The sequence below is a fragment of the Chiloscyllium plagiosum genome, chromosome 7 (genome assembly GCF_004010195.1).
Source record: "Chiloscyllium plagiosum isolate BGI_BamShark_2017 chromosome 7, ASM401019v2, whole genome shotgun sequence".
Taxonomy (NCBI): domain Eukaryota; kingdom Metazoa; phylum Chordata; class Chondrichthyes; order Orectolobiformes; family Hemiscylliidae; genus Chiloscyllium; species Chiloscyllium plagiosum.
The window spans coordinates 85,795,539-85,819,042 of NC_057716.1; the positions used below are offsets into that span (position 1 = coordinate 85,795,539).

At 41.6% G+C, this 23,504-nt stretch overlaps 1 protein-coding gene across 1 annotated transcript in view; it reads left to right on the top strand.

The window, feature by feature from the left end:
• LOC122551741 (kinesin heavy chain) overlaps positions 1-23,504 on the top strand; it is a 204,646-nt gene that overhangs the window by 135,265 nt on the left and 45,877 nt on the right. The window contains exons 16-20 of the mRNA XM_043694135.1: positions 7,039-7,227; positions 12,428-12,545; positions 13,236-13,312; positions 17,455-17,564; positions 22,734-22,835. Of these exons, the coding sequence (XP_043550070.1) occupies positions 7,039-7,227; positions 12,428-12,545; positions 13,236-13,312; positions 17,455-17,564; positions 22,734-22,835 (596 nt within the window). The remainder of the gene's footprint in view (positions 1-7,038; positions 7,228-12,427; positions 12,546-13,235; positions 13,313-17,454; positions 17,565-22,733; positions 22,836-23,504) is intronic.

The following is a 23,504-nucleotide window of genomic DNA, read 5'->3' on the forward strand; positions in this document are numbered from 1 at the left end:
CTGGATACTTTTAAGGAGGAGGTTGGCTGTCTTAAGGATTTTTATGAGTTTATATGAGATCTGATCAAGGTAGCCAATATCCGATAGGATGTTTTTGATGCTCTCCATTTCAGCATGAAGTTTGCACAGTGAGCAGGTAGCTTGGGCCCTTTTTACAAGGTTTTTCAATAAGGTTAATCTTTTAGCATGTGCATCTCAATGTGTATACTCACCAATGAAAGTAAATTGGTAATGGCCAGTATTCACCACCCCTCTGGCTGATTTCACAGGATGAGGGAGCTCATTCAGCATGTCCTTTAAGACACGGAAGGATGTTCTTACATGCAGCTGCAAATTTAAATATCACAAGCGTATCATCTACATATTGGAAATATGCACAGGGTCGAAGGTCAGGTGTCTTTCCATTGAAAACATATTTCTCGGGAGAATCCAACAAAGATGTCTGAGAGCGGAGCCTTGCGGGGATTCCACAACAACACCATCTGTTGGGCCATACATAGTGTTGTTAAAACTTAACTGAATGTGTGTGTTGCTGAGTTCATAAGTTCAACTACTGATTCATGTAATAATGGCAGATCTAGATCATCATAATACGACAGTACAGTCTGTGGCTTCCTCAATGACACATGAGTGAATAAGCTGGAAAACTCAAATGAGCATATGGACATTGCATTGTTATCAATATGCACATCCTATGCAGTCTTCACAAATCTGAAGGCTTAACCCATATTCAAAAGGTAATTTTCAATCAGCAAAAATCAGGCAGATTGTTCAAACACGGTGGTTTGACACTGTGATTAAAAATATGTATTTTTCATTATCTCATTTTCAATACTGTTAATAAACCTGTACCAATCTGCTATTCTTAAATATATGAAGAAAGTATTCTTAAACCAACATTACCTTTTAAATCTTTCCTGGTTGTTATGCTCCATAGCTGATTTTACTTGCAATGATGTGCAGATGGCTGAGGAGAGACGAAAGATTGTTTTTTTCCAAACCAGTAGGCTTCTGGCCTACAACCTTGGCCTGGAGCTGCATCTCAAGTAGAGAAGAGCACCATTCAGGTGGTTTGCATTCTGAAGAGTGCAATGGAAGAAGAGGCTGCCCCTTCCAACTCTGTTTCAATTTAGCCCCCTCTCCCTCAGCTTTGATGGTCTGCATCACCCTTAACAGGCTTCGCACCTAAATTAATCAGTTGGAAAACACCGGTGATATACAGATGAAAAAAATCACAGGTAATTTGGTGATGGGGAAATCAAACCTCACTTGTGTGTAAGAGCACTTCTGAATATTTATAATAAAATGGAAGAAGTTGGAGGGTCCTTTGGAAGGTCCTCGCGCTACAGTGGTAGTGTCCTGACCTCTGAGCCAGGAGACCTGAGTTCAAGCCTCACCTGCACAGCTGGTGTGTAATACCGACTCTGAACAGGTTGATGAAAAATATTTGGGAGAAGAATCTAATTAATCAACTTTTGAAAGTAGATGCAAGGTCTCAGCTGTCCTGCAGACATTATCAATTGACCAGTTGCTAGTAGCAACTATTGGACTGTTGTGCATACAACACATTAAGTGATTTTTGCTGAATTTGATGACATTGAACCACCTCCCTATCAACAGGAAAAATAAAGGCCTGCATTTACACAGTGGTTCTTGCAACTTACTAGTAACTCAAAGTATGACAATGGTGGCTCAGTGGTTAGCACTGCAGCCTCACAGCACCAGAGTCCCAGGTTCAATTCAAGCCGAGGGCAACTGTCTGTATGGAGTTTACACCTTCGCTCCATGTCTGTGTGGGTTTCCTCTGGGTGCTTCGGTTTCCTCCCACGATCCAAAGATGTGCAGTTCAGGTGAATTGGCCATTGCTAAATTGCCCATAGTGTTAGGTGCATTAGTCAGAGGGGGGTGGGTTACTCTTCGGAGGGTTGGTGTGGACTGGTTGGGCCAAAGGGCCTGTTTTCATACTGTAGGGAATCTAATCTAATCTCATCACTGTTGTAAAGTAGGAACTGTGGCAGCCAATTTGTAGATGGCAAACTCCCAGAAACACTTGTGGGCGGCACGGTGGCACAGTGGTTAGCACTGTTGCCTCACAGCGCCAGAGACCTGGGTTCAATTCCCGCCTCAGGCGACTGACTGTGTGGAGTTTGCACATTCTCCCCGTGTCTGCGTGGGTTTCCTCCAGGTTCTCCGGTTTCCTCCCACAGTCCAAAGATGTGCAGGTCAGGTGAATTGGCCATGCTAAATTGCCCGTAGTGTTAGGTAAGGGGTAAATGTAGGGGTATGGGTGGTTTGCGCTTCGGCGGGTCGGTGTGGACTTGTTGGGCCGAAGGGCCTGTTTCCACACTGTAAAGTAATCTAAAAAAATCTAAACCAATTTAAGAATGACCTGTTCAGTTTTCTCTCTCTTGATGTTGATTTAGTGATAAATTTTGGCCGGAACATGGGGATAAAGCCCCTGCTCATCTTTGGAATATCAAATCAGATTTTGTTTTACATCCATCCGTGCAGGATGACAGGGTTTAAGTTTAACATCCTACTGGAAAGACAGTACCTGAGAAATGCAGCACTCCTTCAGCATTGTAGAGTTTTGGGTTCAAGCCCCAGGGTGTTCCATGAGCACAGATCCTTGTAAATGAATGCTATGGACTGAGTCACAGCTGACACATTTTACATGCTATTGACAGAATTGTACTGGCAATTGGATTTCAGCATGTCATTCGTAACTTGTGGATGGGCTTTCCAGTAACCATCAGCTTCACATCATATGACTCCGTCAAGTATTTTGGAATCTCATACTTAAAACCCGAAGAGTGATATTAGGATAATTAATGGAGTGTAACTGCAAGTTTTAAGTGTGGTTCAACCCATCTGAAAGCAGCTAGACGTGATTTCCAGGCATTCCAAACTAATAGTTATTCTTCATCAAAGACCTCAACAGTTACTGTTAGTGCCTTGCAGATATGTTTTCATCAGTCTGTTCAGGGATGTCATTACACACTTCAGAACAGGTGGGATTTGAACCCAGTTCTGGCTCAGAGATGGCGTCCCTACCACTGTACCACAAGTGCCTCTTGATGATGCTTTGTATTTCTTTTATTTCCCCCATTAACCTGTCACCATTTTCCTTAACAACATGTTCAGAGACATTATGCTAGACGTCTGGAACAGGTGGGACTTGAACTCAGGTCTCCTGTCTTCAAGGTGGGGTCACTATCACCGTACCATAAATGCCCCTTAATGGTGCCTTGTAATTTTTAAATCTATTTTTCTAATCAACTTGCTCAGAGATGTTATTAGACACCTGTGGAGCAGGTGGGACTTGAACCCGGGTTTCTCAGTCCAAGAATAGGGACACTATCACTGCACCACAAGATAGCTGCTACTCCTGATGGCAGGAAGACCTGGCATGAGTTGCCCATGTTCCAGACATTGATCAGATCCTGGTAGAAGACAGGCACTGTCCTGAGGGTGACCTTCAGACCCTCACGGTTAATAAAAAGTAGCTGTGTGTCACAATTGAGGTTGCACACTAGGCAAATAAACTGGAGGCAATAGACTTTGGCCTCCAGCTCCTACCAGTTCACTGTCCAGGATTCCTCAGGCAGTCTAAGGTAGACCTCCAGATAGAGGAGATGGGGGGGTACTCCAGCTAAACCCCAATAACTACTCTGGCAGAGAGACCACCTGCCATGGACCATCCATGAGTCCAGAACGTTTGGTTCGATTGATCTTGGTGGAAGACGCCACCGAGTACATGGCCTGGCACTCGCACATCCTCTCCAGGTCAGCTGGGTCACTGAAAGTGAGGAGCATGTCGTCGGTGTAAGCGGAGAGGACCACCTCCATGCCCGCACCGCGCAGAACCAGCCCCAACAACCTCCTCTGAAAGAGGCGCATGAAAGGCTCCACGCACCAGGAATACAGCTGGCCGGACAGGGGGCAGCTTTGATGTACTCCTCTCCCAAAGCAAAGGGGCCCATTAACTTTCACCAGACACTCTACGGCAGTGTACAAATGTCGGATCTGGGCAATGAACTGCGTCCTGAACCGGAATGCCTGCAGAGTCCCGAGCAGATACTCACGATTGACTTTGTCGAATGCTTTCTCCTGGTTGAGAGACAGGAAGGTGCTCGGGAGATCGGTCCTCTGGGAAAAACGGATCAGGTACTGGACCAGATGGACATTGTCGTGGATCCTTCAGCCCGGAACCATGTATGGGTGGATCATGTGATCCATCATGGATCCCAGGCGAGATGACAACACCCTGGCAAAGATTGTGTAATCCATGCTGAGGTGGGAGTCTGTATGCCAGTTCTTGAGTAAATGAAGGCCCCCTTTCTTCAGCAGCAGCACAATGACAGCCCTGCGCTGAGAAAGGGGCAGCTCTCTGGCCAAGAAGCATTTGTCCAGGACCTCCCCGATGCCAAACCAGACCTGGGTCCAAGGGTGTAGTAAAAATCCCCCTCGAGGATTGGCCTTCGTGAATGGAGATGAGGTGAGTGGACCCTTCTCCAAAGAAGCACGTTTACCTCAGCCCGATATACATTCACAGGGGCATTTTTGTGCTGGGGGTGGGTTGGAGTGGAAAAATGTGATGCTGGAAAAACACAGCAGGCCAGGCAGCATCCGAGGAGCAGGAGAATCAATGTTTCAGGCATAAGCCCTTCTTCAGGAAACTTATACCCGAACAGACTGATGAAAACATGTCTGCAAGGCACTTATGCTCGAAACGTCGATTCTCCTGCTCCTCGGATGCTGCCTGGCCTGCTGTGTTTTTCCAGCATCACATTTTTCAACTCTGGTCTCCAGCATCTGCAGTCCTCACTTTATCCTGGTGGGTTGGAATGGGCCAAGGTTCCAACTCCAGGATTAACAGGTTGGATTCCGGGCATAAGGGAACCAGGGACACATCCAGGGAACAGGCTCCAGTTGTTTGGACTTGCACCCCAGCCTGTCTAAAGTTAATCTTCAGCTATTTTGTCACCAACGTGCCAACAACATTGCACTGTATTTTAACCGAGCCTGTGCTGGAGAGGATTTGTCAGGGTGTATAATGTTCAATACCGACACAGTGCAATCTTTAAAAGCGTCATTCTTCACAATGAATGGAAACAAATTCCTTATATACAGTACTTTACTCTGTTTCCATTATTATTAAAGATAAAATGATAATGTTGAAATCAGATTATCTGCTTCCTGAGGAATTGGAGACCTGCAGTTAAACGTCATCTTAATAAAGGCTTAACTTTCCTCTCCACTTACCAGGTTTTCACTGACCCTGATTGGCCTCTCAAAGGAACTCAATTGAGTTACGTTATCCATAAATGAGGGCAAATGATTATTTTTCCCAATTTTTCTGTATTTTACATAATACTGCATACGAATTGTCATTGAATGCCCATGACCATTTCAAGATTCAAGCTTGTTTGTAATCTTCTTTGAATAGCTTTTAGCTCCCTCTGCTGTTTGAACTTAGACAGTACTATGTAATGAGGCTCCTGGTGCATTTTCTTCCAAATGTGCGCAGAAAATCTTCCACGTACACAGAACCCATTTTTTTTTAAAAAACAGTTAGATGCTAAAGATCCTACTTAGTATGGATCCTTTAGCATAGTTCAGTAGAATCTCTTAATTGCTGGTGAATTAAAACTTCAACATTACTTTCATCTCTGAAACAAGTCTGCCAATTCTCAGATGTCTCTGGCACTGAGATTTGACTGAGTTTTTTTTAACAAGTGTTTCCTTTGTGAAGAACTTAAAGGAGTTTTCAAATATATTTCTGAAAATGAAATGTCCTTTCTGACCCAATCTGAGATGAGGACAAGCCATTCACCATGATCATTTGCATTTAATTGTTGAATGATCACGTGGATGTTAAGAATAATTGGCAATCTTTTTATATAGCCAGATATAAATTTGCTCTGTTTTTATAATGAACATATTGACAGTCTGAGCTGTCCTGTACAATTTCAAAGACCTTTTCTCATTGAGATGAGGCATTTTATTGAAATATTGTATTTCTTGAGCTCAAAGTTATGGACTGAATAAAGCTTTGCATAATATGTGAAACTGAAAATGGTGCGTAATTGTTGGAAGGTGTAAAGGCATGAGGGTCGGTGCATATCTTTTGTGAAAACAGTTCTCAAGTAACCTATTAATTGATGTTAAACAAGTAAATGCACTTTTTGAAAATAAAGGTCTCTTTCCCCTGCTGTGCTGTATGTATATGGAAGCTCTTTGCTCACGTAGCATTCCAAATGACAAACAATCTTCAGTAACAAAACAGGGAGACCTGACAGTACCCTCATTCTGGGTAGTTAGGCAAACACTAGTCAAGACCTTACTCCACACTGTCGTCTCTCCCCTTGTGTCATTTTCCCCCATCTTTTTTCTTTATTCTTCCTCCTGCTTTTTCCTTTCCCTTCCCCTTCTACTTGTCCTACTTTAGGGCATTGAACTTGGCTGAGATGGGTCAATCAGCACAGCCAAGACATTGTATTTATTGTTTATTCATTCTTGGGATAAGGGCATCACGAAGCCGGCATTTATTGCCCAGGCCAGAGAGCAGTTTAGAGGCAACCGCATTTCTATGAGTCTGGAGTCACACACAGTGCAGACCAAGTAATGATGGCAGTTTCCTTCCCTAAGGGTATTACTGAACCAGCTGGGTTCATGGTCACCAGATTTTTATTGAATTCAATTCCACCATCTGCCATGGCAGGATTTGAATCCAGATTCCCAGAACATTACCTGGGTCTCTATATTAACAATCCAGGAATAATACCACTGTGCCATTACCTTCCCTAACTTAGTTTTAAACCTTCTGGGCTGTGGGTTCAAATAAGCACCATGTGTTTTCTCAAAGAGCTACCGCAGCATTTATATCACACCATGGTTGTGATATTTCCTATTGCAGTATGCTGGATGAAAGGGTGGGACTATTTCCCTATCCCGATGATTTTAGAGACAGGAAGCTTCTAACTGTTGTCATATTATTGATGTTCACAGTGTAACCACGACTTCTCTCCCTTCCAGATGGCCGAAATGAATGGAGTGCTGGAAGACGAATTCACGGTTGCTCGTCTGTACGTTAGCAAGATGAAATCTGAGGTCAAGACCCTGGTGAAACGTGCCAAACAGCTGGAGAGTACCCAGCTGGACTGCAACAGGAAAATGAATGAGAATGAGCGTGAGCTAGCAGCGTGTCAGCTCTTAGTGTCTCAGGTATGGGAAATGGAAGCTCCCAGAGCAAATAGGAGCTGGTTTATGGGCTACTGATGCTGCCACAATAAATAGTGAGGTAAAATAAGCTGCTTGATTCAATAGTCTGTGAAGACTGATGGAAGCCAAGCAACCCCTGTAAACTTTAAGTTGTGTTTTAATCCTCTGTGTGCATTTTAAACACATTGGCTGTAAAGTTCAATGTTGGTAGTGGTCTAAACCAGGTGAGATCAGATCATCCCACCATTTCAATGGTAAGGAAGATCCAATAAAGTGCACAGAAGAGGAGCCTGATGTCTTTATCTGATAAAGATTCCCCACAGCTCCCCCTGAGATAAGATTGTATGTGTCCACTATAGTTGCAAAGCACAGAAAATGAACATCACTTTTAATGACCTGAATATTGGAGGTTTTGTAACCCAATCAGAAAGTTTTAGAATTTTTTTCAATGTTTTTAGTTAATTTTGTCTTGCATATGTGCCAAGAGTCATATGATGCCTAATTAATTTTGCAGTATCCCCACCTCTTGTCTACAATCCAAACAGATGAAAAGAATTGGATTATAATCAACAATTTGATATACTTTTGATGAAACATGTGTGTGTGTGTCTGTGGGAGGGTGTGTGTGTGTGTCTGTGTGTGATTGATATGATCGATTTTCCAAAAAAAAACTCTTAGTACTGGCAAGTAGGCTCCCTGTTATATGTAGCAAAGAGGCCTGAATTTTACTGAGCACCAACACTTCAACTTAAAGAAAACGTGCTTCACAGCCACTGGCAATCTCAAGGTGCTTTACAACCAACAAAGTCCTTCAGGAAAGCAATCACTCTGACTGAGTTTGGGTTTTTTGAAGTGCAGGTTGTGCTGACATCAAAATCGTAATTTTAATTCACCAGAATTTTTTTTAAAAAGTGTTCCTGTAAAACCTGAAGTGGATTTCCACTTGAAGCTGTTTGGAAAAGTTCTTACAAATGGACTCTGCTTTTAAATGGGGCGTCAGTAGCTTTTTCACAATAAGGTGAAGGAAGTTGATATTCTAGCTAGATGCCAGCCAAGTACTGCCTGTGCTACACTGACGTGCCTCTTGACAATTCTGCTCAGAGGATTGTTCAGATGTGTATGAGTATCGGAAGAGAATGATTTGCTCCTTTCCCCTCATAAACATCTGCTTATCTCTCCCAATGCCAACCTCCATCACCCTGAAAAATAACAAATTGCTTGGTTTCAGGAGCTGACACAGTAAAAGTACTGAACCTGTAAGCTAGCAGTCAATGGTGTAATACAGTGAAACACTGAGGAGTTGTGGATGAACTAGTCAATTGACATTTCTGCTTCTGCACTGCCTGGTGTTTCATACCATGCCCCATTGCTGCATAGGAACAGACTGATGTTTACCCAGGTGTCTCTCAAGACTTTGAGATAACATTTCACACGATTATGCTTGTTTAGCGCCCACAATATTCACACTTTGTAAAATATTTTAACTTTATGCCTGTATCACTAATATGGGCCTTCAGTCTGCAGGATTCTTAGAATTGGGCTTCAACAATTGGTGATTCTTCGAGGAGAAAGTGAGGTCTGCAGATGCTGGAGATCAAAGTTGAAACTTTATTGCTGGAACAGCACAGCAGGTCAGGCAGCATCCAGGGAACAGGAGATTCGACGTTTCGGGCACAGGCCGATTCCTGAAGAAGGGCCTGTGCCCGAAACGTCGAATCTCCTGTTCCCTGGATGCTGCCTGACATGCTGTGCTGTTCAAGCAATAAAGTTTCAACAATTGGTGATTGCCAAGTTAGAGCTCATTGATAGAAGTGCTGGTGTATCCAAAGTAAATGATGTTTGTGTGAGTGTGTGCATGTTTTCTGTCTCCACTAATTGTGTCTCATAATGAAGGAACGCCTGTCATGTAACACATGATTAATGGATCTTTTTGCATTGAAATTTTAATTAGAATTGCAGTTGTCTTTTCAAGCTAAATGTGGTCGATATGACTTAAATATTCATGTTTTTTTTCACATCCATTTTGCTGCTGAAAATATTTTGAAGTGTTCAACCAGCAGCTGGTACTGTAATGGTTCTCTTACCCTGCTCGTTCCCCTCCCCTCATTCTTCCTCCCTATCCCCTCCACTCTTTCCTCATTCTCTGGGACTTTTCACCTCCCACATCACTGTTGCTGTCCCTCCGCCACTCCTTCTACCTTACCCTTATCTTTTCCCCTTTTATCTTTGCCTCCCTCTATCCCCTACTCCATTCCCTTGCCCCCGCAATGAGAATGTGCTCGACCTGATAAATAATAAGTTGCAAAAGAGGTTGTAGAAATTTAACAGATTCTCTGCAATTACATAATTTAGCATTATCCTGGAATTCCCTCCCTAATGGCATTGTGGGTCAACCCATAGCCGGTGGACTGCAGTAGTTCAAGAAAACAGCTCATCCCCACCTCCTCCTCAAGGGCAACTAGGGACGGGCCACACATGTTGGCCAGCCAGCGACGCCCACATCCCACAAACAAGTTTTTCAAATATATTGGGCAACATTTTGAAATCAGACTCTGTCTGATCACTAGTAACATGTTGATGGCATCTGAGTGCAAACAGCATTTACTGAGTCTGGGGATTGCAAAGCTCTGCCTCAAGAGTTCTTTTAAAAAGCTTGTCTAAAGTGCACACATCTCTTTCTCCTTTGGGAAATAATGAGGAGGTGTTGGAAAGGTTTCTGGGCTGATTGAATTGTGTCGTGAATGATCCTGGCATGGGACTTGAACCTGACGCCTCCAGCCCAGAGGTTGGGATTCTGTCACTCTGCCACAGAACCTTTCATGCCAGTTAATGTAACGTTTTAACGTTGCTATGTGCTTGTTCAATGGCTTATGGCCCCACAAGTGATTTTCTTTCCTCTTGGGAGTGTCCAGTTTCTCTTAATGCTCCCCTGTCCACTGCTCCTATACACTACAGACTTGACAATCAATTAATGTCTTCCTTTGGAAATGGTGCTCAGTATAAGAGTGTAGTAGTGTGGGTGGTCAGCAGCATGTAATGTGGTTTGGCACTGTTACACATTACATTCTGTTTGAAAAGATGATTGTGTTTGGACCTGTGGGACTATATTTCTTGGATGAAAAAGGTGGATTCTAAATAATAAACGGAGAAGTCATCATTGTGTTGCTTACAAAATTGTAACTGCGCACGTCCTAATTTGCGATGTATCAAGTTATCACTGAATGAATGGATAAAATGTCAGCATTTCTACCGTTGTTCTGGAAGTACGAGAAATTATAAATGCTCTCATACAGTATTTTGCATCAGTGTTTACTGTGGAGAAGGACATGGGAGATATAGAAGGTAGGGAAATAGATGGTGACATCTTGAAAAATGTCCAGATTACAGAGGAGGAAGTGCTCGATGTCTTGGAACACATAAAAGTGGATAAATCCCCAGTTCCTGATCAGGTATACACGAGAACTCTGTGGGAAGCTAGGGAAGTGATTGCTGTGTTCAATGCTGAGATATTTGTATCATTGATAGTCACAGGTAAGATGCCGGAAAACTGGAGGTTGGCTAACATGGTGCCACTGTTTAAGAAACGTGGTAAGGACAAGCCAGGGAACTATAGACCAGCGAGCCTGACGTCAGTGGTGGGCAAGTTGTTGGAGGGAATACTGACGGACAGGATCTACATGTATTTGGAAAGGCAAGGACTGATTACGGATCGTCAGTACGGCTTTGTGCATGGGAAATCATGTCTCACAAACTTGAATGAGTTTTTGAAGAAATAACAGAGAGGATTGATGAGGGCAGAGTGGTGGACGTGATCTATATGGACTTCAGTAAGCCGTTCAACAAGGTTCCTGATGGGAGACTGGTTAGCAAGGTTAGATCTCATGGAATACAGGGAGAATGAGCCATTTGGATACAGAACTGGCTCAAAGGTAGAAGACAGAGGGTGGTGGTGGAAGGTTGCTTTTCAGACTGGAGGCCTTTGACCAGTGGAGTGTCACAAGGAACAGTGCTGCATCCAGTACACTTATGTAAATGATTTGGATGTGAACGTAAGAGGTATAGTTAGTAAGTTTGCAGATGACATTAAAATTGGAGGTGTAGTGGACAGTGAAGAAGGTTACCTTAGAGAGTACAATAGAATCTTGATCAGATGGGCCAATGGACTGAGGCGTGGCAGATGGAATTTCATTTAGATAAATGTGCTGCATTTTGGGAAAGCAAATCTCAGCAGACTTATACACTTAATGGTGAGGTCCTAGGGAGTTTTGTTGAACAAAGAGACCTTAGAGTGCAGGTTCATAGCTCCTTGAAAGTAGAATCACAGGTAGATAGGATAGTGAAGAAGACGTTATTGGTCAGAGTATTGAGTACAGGAGTTGGGAGGTCATGTAGCGGCTGTACTGGATGTTGGTTAGGCCACTGTTGGAATATTGCATGCAATTGTGGTCTCCTTCCTATCGGAAGGAAGTTGTGAAACTTGAAAGGATCCAGAAAAGATTTATAAGAATGTTGCCACAGTCAGAGGATTTGAGCTATAGAAAGAGGTTTAACAGGCTGGAGCTGTTTTCCCTGGAGTGTCCTAGGCTGAGGAGTGATTTTATAGAGGTTTATAAAATCATGAAGGACATGGATAGGATAAATAGACAAAGTCTTTTCCCTGGGGTGGGGGAATCCAGAAGTAGACGGCATAGGTTTAAGGTGAGGAGGAAAGATATAAAAGAGATCTAAAGGGCAACTTTTCATGCAGAGGGTGGTACGTGTATGGAATGGGCTGCCAGAGGAAATGGTGGAGGCTGGTACAATTGGAACAATTAAAAGGCATCTGGATGGGTCGATGAATAGGAAGGGTTTGGAGGGGTATAGGCCAAGTGCTGGCAGATGGGACTAGTTTGGGTTGGGATATCTGGTCAGCATGGATCAAAGGGTCTGTTTCCATGCTGTACATCTCTATGACTCTATGACATTGTCTGCATGTCTTACAGTGAATTGTATAGGTGTGACCAAGTCAGTGAGTATCTGCAATGCTGTTAGGAAGGGATCCATCTCTACTGAAGGAGTTCTGACACTGAGTTTTGTCCAAGATCCAGGTTACATGTAGGTTTAAATTTAGCATCAGACTTTTATTAGATGGCTCCAAACACACTGGTGATTTGTGTAATGCACACTTTTACATCTACTTTTTGTGCTGTTCATCTTTTGCAAGCATGAAGCCAAAATAAAATCGCTGACAGATTACATGCAGAATGTGGAGCAGAAAAGAAGGCAGCTGGAGGAGTCTCACGATGCACTTGATGAAGAGATAGCGAAACTCCGTGCCCAAGGTACACATTGACCTGGCTTAAATAATTTCGATGCCTTTATCCAAATGATCATCAGCTCATGATGTTGCTGTTTATTTTGCCTCTGAGCACTTTACAGCACAGCGTGTTCATATATCTACACAAATAATTTTGAATTGCTTTCAAGTGTGCCACATATACTGAAGGGACTGGAAGCTCACAATTTTATTTCCAGATAAGAAAGATACTTAAATTTACACAAGGTGAAACAAAAAAGGTTTGTGTAACATTGTGAATGAAATGATTATTATGGAAATATGAGAATAAGTATTTTTAACTGATATCTATAATTATTCATGCACAGAAGAAGCCTTGCAGCTCAAGTCTGTATTGACCTATCTGCATTAATCCGGCTTTCCAGCACTTGGCCCATTGCCTTGAATGTCATCACCTTTCAATCCATATTCATTGAAGCTTCTGTTACTTTGATACACATCTACGCCCCTACATTCTTCAATAGGACTGACTTGTTACTTGCACTGTGACAACTTTTCAAATTCTGTGGTAGCTTTAAATATTCAGCATAACAAACCAGCAATATTTTTTAAAAAATGCTTCAAACATCGTAAACTCATATTTGTTCCGATTGTGAATTTAAAACCGTTTGACATGCAGTGCTTGGACGTGCTGTTGTGCGTATGTGGCTAATTCCCTCTTGAAATTGCTTAACAGAAAAGATGCATGAAGTGACCTTCCAAGACAAAGAAAAGGAGCATCAGACTATGCTTCAGGATGCCAATGATATGAAGGTAATGATATGGATGACACGCATGAATATGCATGTTTTATGACTCATGTTCTGAAACCTGATACCTAAGTATGGAACAAAAAAAGTCTGATCTCTGCGTGAGTTTGATTGCAGCTTCTCTCCAGTGCACAGTGTTGTTAGCAACTAGAATATCAATTAATAGAAGAATCTGATGCTCAGCTGAAATGATTCACTTTCAGCTGTTACCTTGTCAACATTTTTATACAGTATACTGCTTCGCATTTCCACTGAACCCACTTTCCAAACCTGACATGCTTTTGCCATCTTAGGCAACTACAAAGAACAGTAATAGTTCTTTACTTTCAGTTCACTCTCTTCCACCAGACATCTTGGGAATTAGTGACACTGTTTGCCAATATGTTCCAATACCATTGCAAAATTGAGCATGACCTTCTCCAAATTGGACCGTGCAACATATACATGCCCTCTCTGTCATCTCATTAATTAAGTTCTGAGTGAAAAGGTCCATGAGTGAGCTTCTTAACCTGCCACCAGTAAGCATTCAATTCATGGCTGTTTAAGGGCCTCAACTTGCTACCTACCCAATCGCCTGCCATCTTAGCTGGTAACAAATGTGACTAGTTTCCTGACTAAGTTTTCTTGGTGGAGTGGTTGGCATGTTAATCACCATGTCACATACCCCCGTGCCACACCTTAAAATCAAAATTGGAATGTCGCACTCATATATGGACACTTTAATATATGGACACTTACACCCATGGGAGGGTGGGCCGGCCTCAGGTTTGGTAGCTTAGCTTATTTTCATGGCTGGATCTTAGCCACATCCGCTCTCCTGGTGAAAATGGATGGCAGGCTGCTGAGAAGCTACTGCCTGGCCTGTAAATTCAGGCAGCAGGAGATAGCTACCAGGAATTCAAGGAAACTGTTCCAGAAATCAGGGGCAGGGTATTCCTGAAGGAGGAAATCCTTTTGGGAAACTAGGGGGGAGAGGCCAGGTTTAGGAAGGGATGGGTCAAAGTTTCAGACTTACCCAAAAGCAAATATTGAACATTGACCTTGCTAGACCTCACTGAACTGAGACCTTGTTCGCAGCAACTTTGGCCTGAAGAGGACCCCCCGTTGGTCCCACACAGAGCTACTTGGATCCTGGAATTGCTATTGGAGCCCAATCTGCAAATTTAAATTGGCAGATGATTGATAAAATGATGTTGCACTCAAATGTGCCACAAGTTGAGGACTGTGATGAAATGATTCTGTGGTATGCTGATACCAGACTTTGGGTAATAGTTGAGATCTGAAGAAGAGTCATATCAAACTCAAACGTTAACTCTGTTTCTGTCTCTATAGACCTGCTGTGTTTTTCCAGCATTCTCTGTGATTGTTTGAGAGCTCTGCGATATCTTGCCTTTATTTGGTTAACTATAAGTTATTTATCTTGCTGTGTGTCACCTCAACATGGTACTTTCATAACTTCTTCTAGATGTTTTGCTGTACATTTAAAACCATTTCAGCACTCCTCTGTAATGCATTCCTGACCTGCTTATAGTGTGGAGTGAAAGACTGGACACACTGCTCCAACTGAGATCTAAACTGTGCCCTACATAACTTCAGTATAACCTCCCTGTTCTTGTAGTGTGTGGTCCTTTTAAATAAAGCCTTGAATACTGCATGCTTTATTGACAGTTTTCTCTACCTGTCCTGTTACATTTACTGATGTGGAGATGCGAGAATTGGACTGTGGTGGACAAGGTCAAAAATCGAATGACACCAGGTTATAGTGTAACAGGTTTATTTGAAATTGCAAGCTTTAAGGAGTGCCCTGAAAGCTTGCAGTTTCAAATAAACCTATTGGACTATAACCTGGTGTCGTTTGGTTGTTATCTTTCATGACTTATGTACATTTACATCCAGGTGTCTCTGTCCTGCACACCCTTTAGAATAGTACCCTTTATTTTATACTGTCTCTTTATCTTCTTTGTACCAACATGCATTACTTCATATTTCTCTGCATCTGCCAGCTAATCACTCACTCACTCAGAAAAAACACTAACAAATTTGTGGTTCTACACTGTATGCACAGTTTACAGTTCTCTCAAATTAGAGCTTTCATTGTTTTAACAGTATTTGTGTTTAGAGAATAAAGGAAGGACACTAGAAGCTCAGGGGAACAGAGGGACCTTGAGCTCTTGTCCACAGATACCTGAAGGTGGCAAGACGTGATAATAGGGTAATTAAGATGGTAAATGGAACACTTACCTTTATCAATTGTGGCATGGATTATAAGAGCAGAGAGGACACGTTGGAACTGTACAGAATTTTGGTTAGGACACAGCTGCAGTATTGTGTTTACTTCTGGTCACTGCACTGTAGCATTGGACGGTGGGGGTTAAAGGGGATTCACTAGGATGTTGCCCGAAATGGATTATTTCAGCTTTGAAGAGATGCTAGATAGGCCTAGTTTGTTTCTTTAGAGCAGGGAAAGTTGAAGGGGGATCTGATAGAGGTGTGTCAGATTATGCGGGGCAGAGAAAGCAGCTGTTCCCCTTAATCGAAGCTCTGTAACATGGGCATAATTTTAAAGCAAAAGGCAGGACATTTAGAGGGGATATGAGGAAAAACGCTTTCTCTCAAAGCTTGGTGGGCATTTGGGGTGCACGTCACAACTGTTAAAAAGTGCCTGAATGAGCATTTGTAGTGTTAGAACATTCAAGGCTTTGGGCATAGTGCTGGAAGTTGGGACTAAGGTAGGTAGTAATATATTTTTGGTGGTACAGAATAGTAGTTGATGGTAAAGGTTCATCTTGGAGTGCAGTTACTAACAGTGTTCCGCAAGGATCTGTTTTGGGACCATTGCTGTTTGTCATTTTTATAAATGACCTGGAGGAGGGGCTAGAAGGTTAGGTGAGCAAGTTTGCGGATGATACGAAAGTCGGTGGAGTTGTTGACAGTGATGTTAGCGCGGATGAAATGATATCAGTCCGAGCCCAGAGTGCGGTTCAACAATCGGTAACGTTTATTACTGCAGTAACGCCGGCGGAGATCAACCGAGGTCCGAAACGGGTCCGGGTATTATCTGCTTGTCTCTCTCTGTGAGGGCAGAGGCTAGCACCCCTCTTTGTTCCCTTGGGGTGTTGGTGTGTATTGGTCTGTCCGTACCTGTCTGGTGGATGCCTGTCCTTTGTGTCAGAATGGCTCCGTATCGATGGGTATGTGTGTGTTTCAGTCAGTCTCTTGATGTGATTAGGAGATGGGTTTCCATATTTAATTAATCCCAGAGTTTGGCCCATGAGTCATGGGTAATGTTGGTCTAGTGTGGATTCTATCTGTCCTCTGTCTCCTATCTCCCAGTCACGTGGGCAGACCGGCAGCTGTTGAGTTTTTGTGGGTTTAAAGCTGCGACTGCTGTTTAAAACACAAAAATGAATTCTTTTCGTTTCCTGATGTAGGCATAGTCCCGTGGCAAATGCGGGGCAGTTCTGATGCCCGCTTGCAGTGAGGAAGGATGTGTCAGGTTACAGCAGGATATAGATAAGTTGCAGAGTTGGGCAGAAAGGTGGAAAATGGAGTTCAATGTAGGTAAGTGTGAGGTGATTCACTTTGGTAAGAGTAACAAAAAGACGGGGTACTGGGCTAATGGTCGGATACTTGGTAGTGTGGATGAGCAGAGGGATCTTGGTGTCCATGTACACAGATCTCTGAAAGTTGCCACCCAGGTAAATAGTGTGGTGAAGAAGGCATATGGCGTACTGACTTTTATTGGTAGAGGAATTGAGTTCCGGAGTCCTGAGGTCATGTTGCAGTTGTATAAGACTCTGGTGCTGGTGCATCTGGAGTATTGTGTGCAGTTTTGGTCGCCATACTATAGGAAGGATGTGGAGGCACTGGAACGGGTGCAGAGGAGGTTTACCAGGATGTTGCCTGGTATGGTAAGAAGATCGTATGAGGAAAGGCTGAGGCACTTGGGCACTTGAACCATTACTGTCAAATCTGCGATTGCACATCTCTGCGTGCAAGATGAAGAAGTGGAGGACGGTACTTTGTATGTCATTTGACCAAGTAGATAATGTCTCAGAGATGTTATTCTGCATGTGTGGATGAATGAGTCCTAACATAGGCAGCAGAAATGTAATAACTCTTCATTCATTTGCTGTCTTTGCCTAGAAAACTCTGGAAGAGCAAATGGAGAACCATAGAGAAGCCCATCAGAAACAGCTGGCTCGCCTGAGGGATGAAATTGATGAGAAACAAAAAATCATTGATGAGCTAAGGGAGTAAGTATTTTTTAGAACCTGAGAATTCCTTTATTGGAATATTTTAAATATAAATATTAAAATGCAGTTGCATTAAAGACTGCTATCAAATCTCTTAGGCTTTTCTGCTCTAGTGAAAGGAACCCAGTTTCCCCAGTCCATCCCTACACACCTACAAGCTAACATTTTTGTTCTGTTCATGGAAATGACTGGTGTTGAATTAGATACTCTCATGGACCAAGTAAGAAGGCTAGTGAACCAAGGGGAAATTAGGACTGAGAAAAGTTTATTTAATCCAGGATAGTTCATCTCTCTATGGATCTAATTTCCCCATTACAGCATCAAATAATGTTTTGAACAGTACCAATGTTATTATATTTACTACTCTGTTTGACAGATATTACAAACAATCATCACCAAATAAAGTTCTGCACATGCCTTTTCTATATTTATTCATCAACTGGGGGTTTGATAGCATCATGGTTTTGTTACCAGACTGGTAATTCCAGAGACCTGGGCTAATAATTTGAAGATATCAGGTCATATACCACCATTGCAGTTGGGGAATTTAAGTTCAATAAAATTCAATAAATCTGAATGATATCCATAAAACTACCTGATTATCATAAAAGCACACATGGTTCAGTAATGTCCTTTTGGGAAGGAAGTCTGCCATCCTTACCCAGCCTGACCTACATGCAACTCCAGATCCACATCAGCAACATGACGGACTTTTACCTGTGGCTTAGAAAGCCACTCGGTTATTTTTCAGAAAGTGGTTCACTATAAGTGGACAGCCTCACTATGACCATACAGTTTAAATGTTTCTTGTAGAGATTGGGTGATAATTGAAGTTCATAGACCCTTTAAATGAGTTTGCAGTGATGTCTTCCCTCACCATGATGCATCCCCCTGGGGTGGCATGGTGGCTCATTGGTTAGCACTGCTGCCTCCCAGAGCCAGGGACCTAAGTTCGACTCCAGCCTCGGGCAACTGTCTGTGTGGAGTTTGCACCTTCTCCCTGTGTCTGACTGGATTTCCTCTGTGTGCTCCGGTTTCCTCCCACAGTCCAAAGATGTGCAGGTTAGGTGAATTGACAATGATAAAGTGTCCATAGGCTAGGTGGGTTAGCTATTGAAATGCAGGGTTATAGGGATAGGGTAGGGGTCTGGGTTTGAGAGTCAGTGTGAACATGATGGGCTGAATGGCCTGCTTCCACATCGCATGGATCCTATGATTCTTAGAGACCTAAAAGGACCTTCCATGTGCACCTGCATTGATATTCAGCTTTGTGGGCACATGCTTATTATCACTCCCTCAAGGGCAATTAAAGATGGACAGTAAAGAAACTTTTTATGAATAAAAGAAATATAATTTTCCTGTTGTTCTCCTGGCTTATTTTGAAAATACTTACTGATGGACTTCTCAATACAGAAAAAAATAAATGTGATCATCTCACTGCCCCACTGTCTCCCAAACCTCTAAATTCTTTGCCTTTAAATGATTATCTATCCTTCCTTCAAACATGCAATGGTTCTGGCTCAGCTATTACCTGTTTCTTCTTCACACTTGCAGCAAGTATCTCATATTCCTACAAAATGTAGACGAGAGATTAGCAGCACTTTCTCATCAAAATCAGAAACTTGCAGGTTTCCCTCTCAGTTCAGGCTTCACAGCACATGACCTAAGCTGACACTTCAATGCATTACTGATCTTTGAAGCTACCAGTTCAGATTGCTGTAAAAGATCCCATGGCACTACTCAAATATCAGAGAAGTCTTACTCCTGTCCAGCCCAGCAGATATGCTAAACTAGCACAACTACATGGGTTAGCTGCTTGTTAACCTAGCTGTTTGTGGAACATTGCTGAATATAAACTGGTTAATCCTGTTTGCTTTGATGCTAACAGTTACCTCAAAGGAATTGTTTGTTTGATTTTCAAACATCTTACAAATGTCAAAATGAATGTAAATTCTTTCTTGCAAGTTACTGAATGAAATTATTTGCTGGTTAAAAATAGCTTTTTTCCTTTTTAATCTGTCAAATTATTATTTGATTTTATATGTGTTGAGCTACATTTCTTTGAGATAGTGTATTCTCTGCTTCATGGCATAATCCTATTGGTTAGTCACTGTTTGTAAGAGTAGTTCTTCATCTCCAGTATCATCCTAGGTGAATGTGCACAGCATTCTCTTTGTAGGCAAGGTTTTATTTTCATAATAGAGTACAAAAAGTTTGCAATTGTGGCCTGACGATTGCCTTATACAAATTTAACGTTTTGTCTTGATTCCATATTCATTGTGTCATTGTCTGCATTTTGTGTTTCACCAGCCACCCCTTCCATTCATAATCTAATTCCTTCACTTCCTCCAAGATGCATTACCTCATTCCCTGTACTTACTTTGAATCCTTTCATGGCATGTCCCTTTTTATTAACTTTCTCCACAGTTCGCACGCTTCCACTCTGAAACCTCTCCATTCTAATATTTAAAACTTAACCTTCTATAATTCGTTCTTCTCAGTCACCTCTTACTCTTGGAATCAGGCTTGTTGTTCTTCTCTGTATCTTTTCCAATGCAAGTGTACCTTTTGTTTTGTAGTATGGAAAACTGAGCACTTTTAAAAGTATATTGTTATATGATAAAACCTTAATGTGACTTTTATTGAACTGTTTTCAAATCCTGGCATTCACTTAGATTTTTGTTTTGAATATCAAAGCTGAACTCTGCGATTACTTCATATTCTAAATCTGCACACCCTCTGCTTCCATTCCATTCCATTCATCACATATTTACAACTTACATTGAGCACACACTCAGCATTTACAACTCACATGGAGCACACACTAAGCATTTACATTTCAACTCCCTCCCCAATAACATTGTGGGTCTACCTTGACCAAATGGACTGCAAAATGCATTTGACCTTCTGCAACTGGCTGCTGCAGTCTCCCTGACAGGGTCCTGTGGCAAGTGTTAAATGAAGTCAGGCTCTTAGCTTACTGTAATTGAAAAATTATAATGAAGTGTCTCACGTTTGCCCAAGATGGGAAATCCATACACCACCTTTCCCATTGCCAGAGTTGGTGGCAGGTGCATGTGGTGTAAGTTGGGGACATTTCTCTCAAATTGTCCATTTCCAGCTTTTACAACCATCCATTATTTCCTACCTTTAACTAACTTACTGTATATTTCTGTGTTCTCTAGATTTGTAAGCTTTTAATTTAACTACAAACCTTTACTGTGTCAAATTTTGCCAACGCTTTTCTGATTATGGCATCGACCTGGATTAAGTGCTACAGATGGGAGTTCCCTTCTACTTATTGGCAAGTTGTTGGGAACCCATGTTGCATCCATAGAGGATATCTGATATGATTAAATGCCCTCAGCCACTAACTGGCTAGTGTCAGCTGTTCCATACAATCAAACCACCCCTTGCAGGGCAGAAATTTTGTTTGTGGGAGCTGACAGCCAATCCTTAATGTTACCAAAATCAGTGAAACCAAAAATATCTCTCAACCAAGAATACATGATGAGGTTTGGCTCAGAACCCGGACATTTATTTCTAGGATGAAAACCTGAGCTCTTGCTTGATTGACAGCTCCAGTTCTGTAACTTTTACCATCAGTTTTATGAGGTTTATTTGTATATGATTAAGAGGTTTCACATGCTTACAGCTTCTGCTGTTGATATTTAAGATCATTAACACTGTTTTTGGGTTATATTAGAATGTTTTAATAGCATGGAATGTAATGAATGAATGTATTTTTTAAAAATAAAACACATCTTATTGTCATCATAATGTTAATGGTTCTATATTGTTATAGTGTACCAATGGGCACAGAAGTGGTTTGGCATGGCAAGGGGCACCTGAAGAGGTTGTGGGAATGGGGGATAACTAGCAAAGGTGACATGAGGAGGACATTTTGAATTTAGCTCTCAAAAGCCCTTTAAAAGCTAGCCCTACATCATGAGAACTATTGAGGGCTGGAAGTTACCTGTACTCCTGCAATGGAGCCAGCCAAGTCAAGAATAACAGGTGGAGGCACATGAATTGAGGCTCACATTTTTAGGGGACACTCCTGAAAATGATATTGGAAATTCTGGAATCGGGACCCACCTGCAAAGTTTTAAAGGGCTTTCAGGTCATTCCGACAGGATGAAATTATCATCTCATCCTAAAGGCCATTCCATTGACAGTATAACTCTCATACCATCTAAGATTATAGAGTATGTTTGTAAAGGAGTTGAACTCTCATCCATCTTACCTTCACTTTTGGGGTATTTTATCAGTTGCACATCATTGTAATGAACTCGAATACAGGTATCCCCCGCTTTTCGAATGCTTGCTTTACACAATTTCACTTTTACAAAAGACCTACATTAGTACCTGTTTTCGTGAATCTGAAGAGGATTTTCACATTTATGATAAAACAGCGGGATTTTTTCCCATATAAATCATGCACGTCGCTTAATGCCATTTTCGGCTTGTGAAAGGTTTCCTGGGAACGCTCTACTTTCGGATAGTGGGTGTTACTTGTACCCGAATAATCCATCACTGAATTTTTTTTATTCGTGCAATTGTGTAACCTTAACCTATTCCAATACTAAAATGACAGAGGTCAGAAGATTCTTTTGGCTGTAATAATGTAAAGATCTTTAAGTTGAAACCATAATATTTATTCCTTCATGTTTATATGTAAATCATAGAAGTAATCACATTATTCAGTAAATTATGATGGCACTAATTTATATATACAAGGTAATAACCTTACTAGCACAGTGAAAGACAATGGTTCCTAGTGCAAAGTTGAAATTATACACTGTGGAATGAAACACTACTGAGCACACTTGCTGTGAGCCAGTAAACACAGTAATTATGTCTCTATATTACTGTGCATTTTACTCTGTATTTAACAACATAAACACTAATTGTTCTGATTTAATTTTGATTCAGTTGGTGGGAGGTAGACATTTGAATTGGTTAGAAAAAGGATGTAGAATCAAATGGCATAATCTTAAGGGAATTGTCCAGCTAACTGGTATCACATTGAGAAGATAATGATGTTCTATGGATTGACTGTTAATTATTGACAATTTTTTCAATTTTAATGCTCGAATGCATTTATGCAAGCAGTCGCAATCTCAGTAAAGCTAAAATATTCCTGTTTTTTTGTTTCATATTCAACAGTTTGAACCAAAAGCTTGTGCTGGAGCAGGAGAAATTGAATTCTGATTTTGAAAAATTAAAAATGGAGGAGCATGAAAAAAGTGTCAAGCTCCAGAAACTTGTGTAAGCTTATTCTTAAAATGATCTTCTTTCCACCAAAAAAATTGTGTTATTTAATGATTGTTGCTTTACAATAAAGCTGCAGGTTTCACTTCAGAATATAAGCTACCTTGAGACTAGTCTAGTGTGAGCATCCATGAATGATACTCAATATCATTCACAATCAATGTCTGTGTTGTTCTGACTCTTAGTGGGTAATTGGATTGAATAGAGGTACTTCTGTGGGAACAGAGAAGAAAGCAATAGAGAGAGAGAGAAGGACTTAGCTTATCATGTGAAAAATCACCTCCTATCCATCTTAACAGTACCTGGGGAATTCTTGGGCTGTCATTGGGCTTTTGGACAGAAATTGTTTTAAAAAGGTACTCCTAACTTTGTCATCAAAGTGGTGATGCACTGTATCAATTTATCAGTTAACAATATTTGTCCAGGCAAAACATCCTACTTCTGGTCTTTCTGCTCCTTTTTCTGTTCCAGTGGTGGTATGTGAGTGTCCATATAATTTTTGCAATAAAAATTCTTGCATCTGTTGTGTACATTATGTATTGAACTTCTTGTTTTGCTCAATGGCGCCATATAGCTGACCGGTGACGCCCTCACCAGACTGCTTACAATAATAGCATGCCGGTTATATAACGTTATAATTATAACGTTTGGCTTGTTGTTACTTGA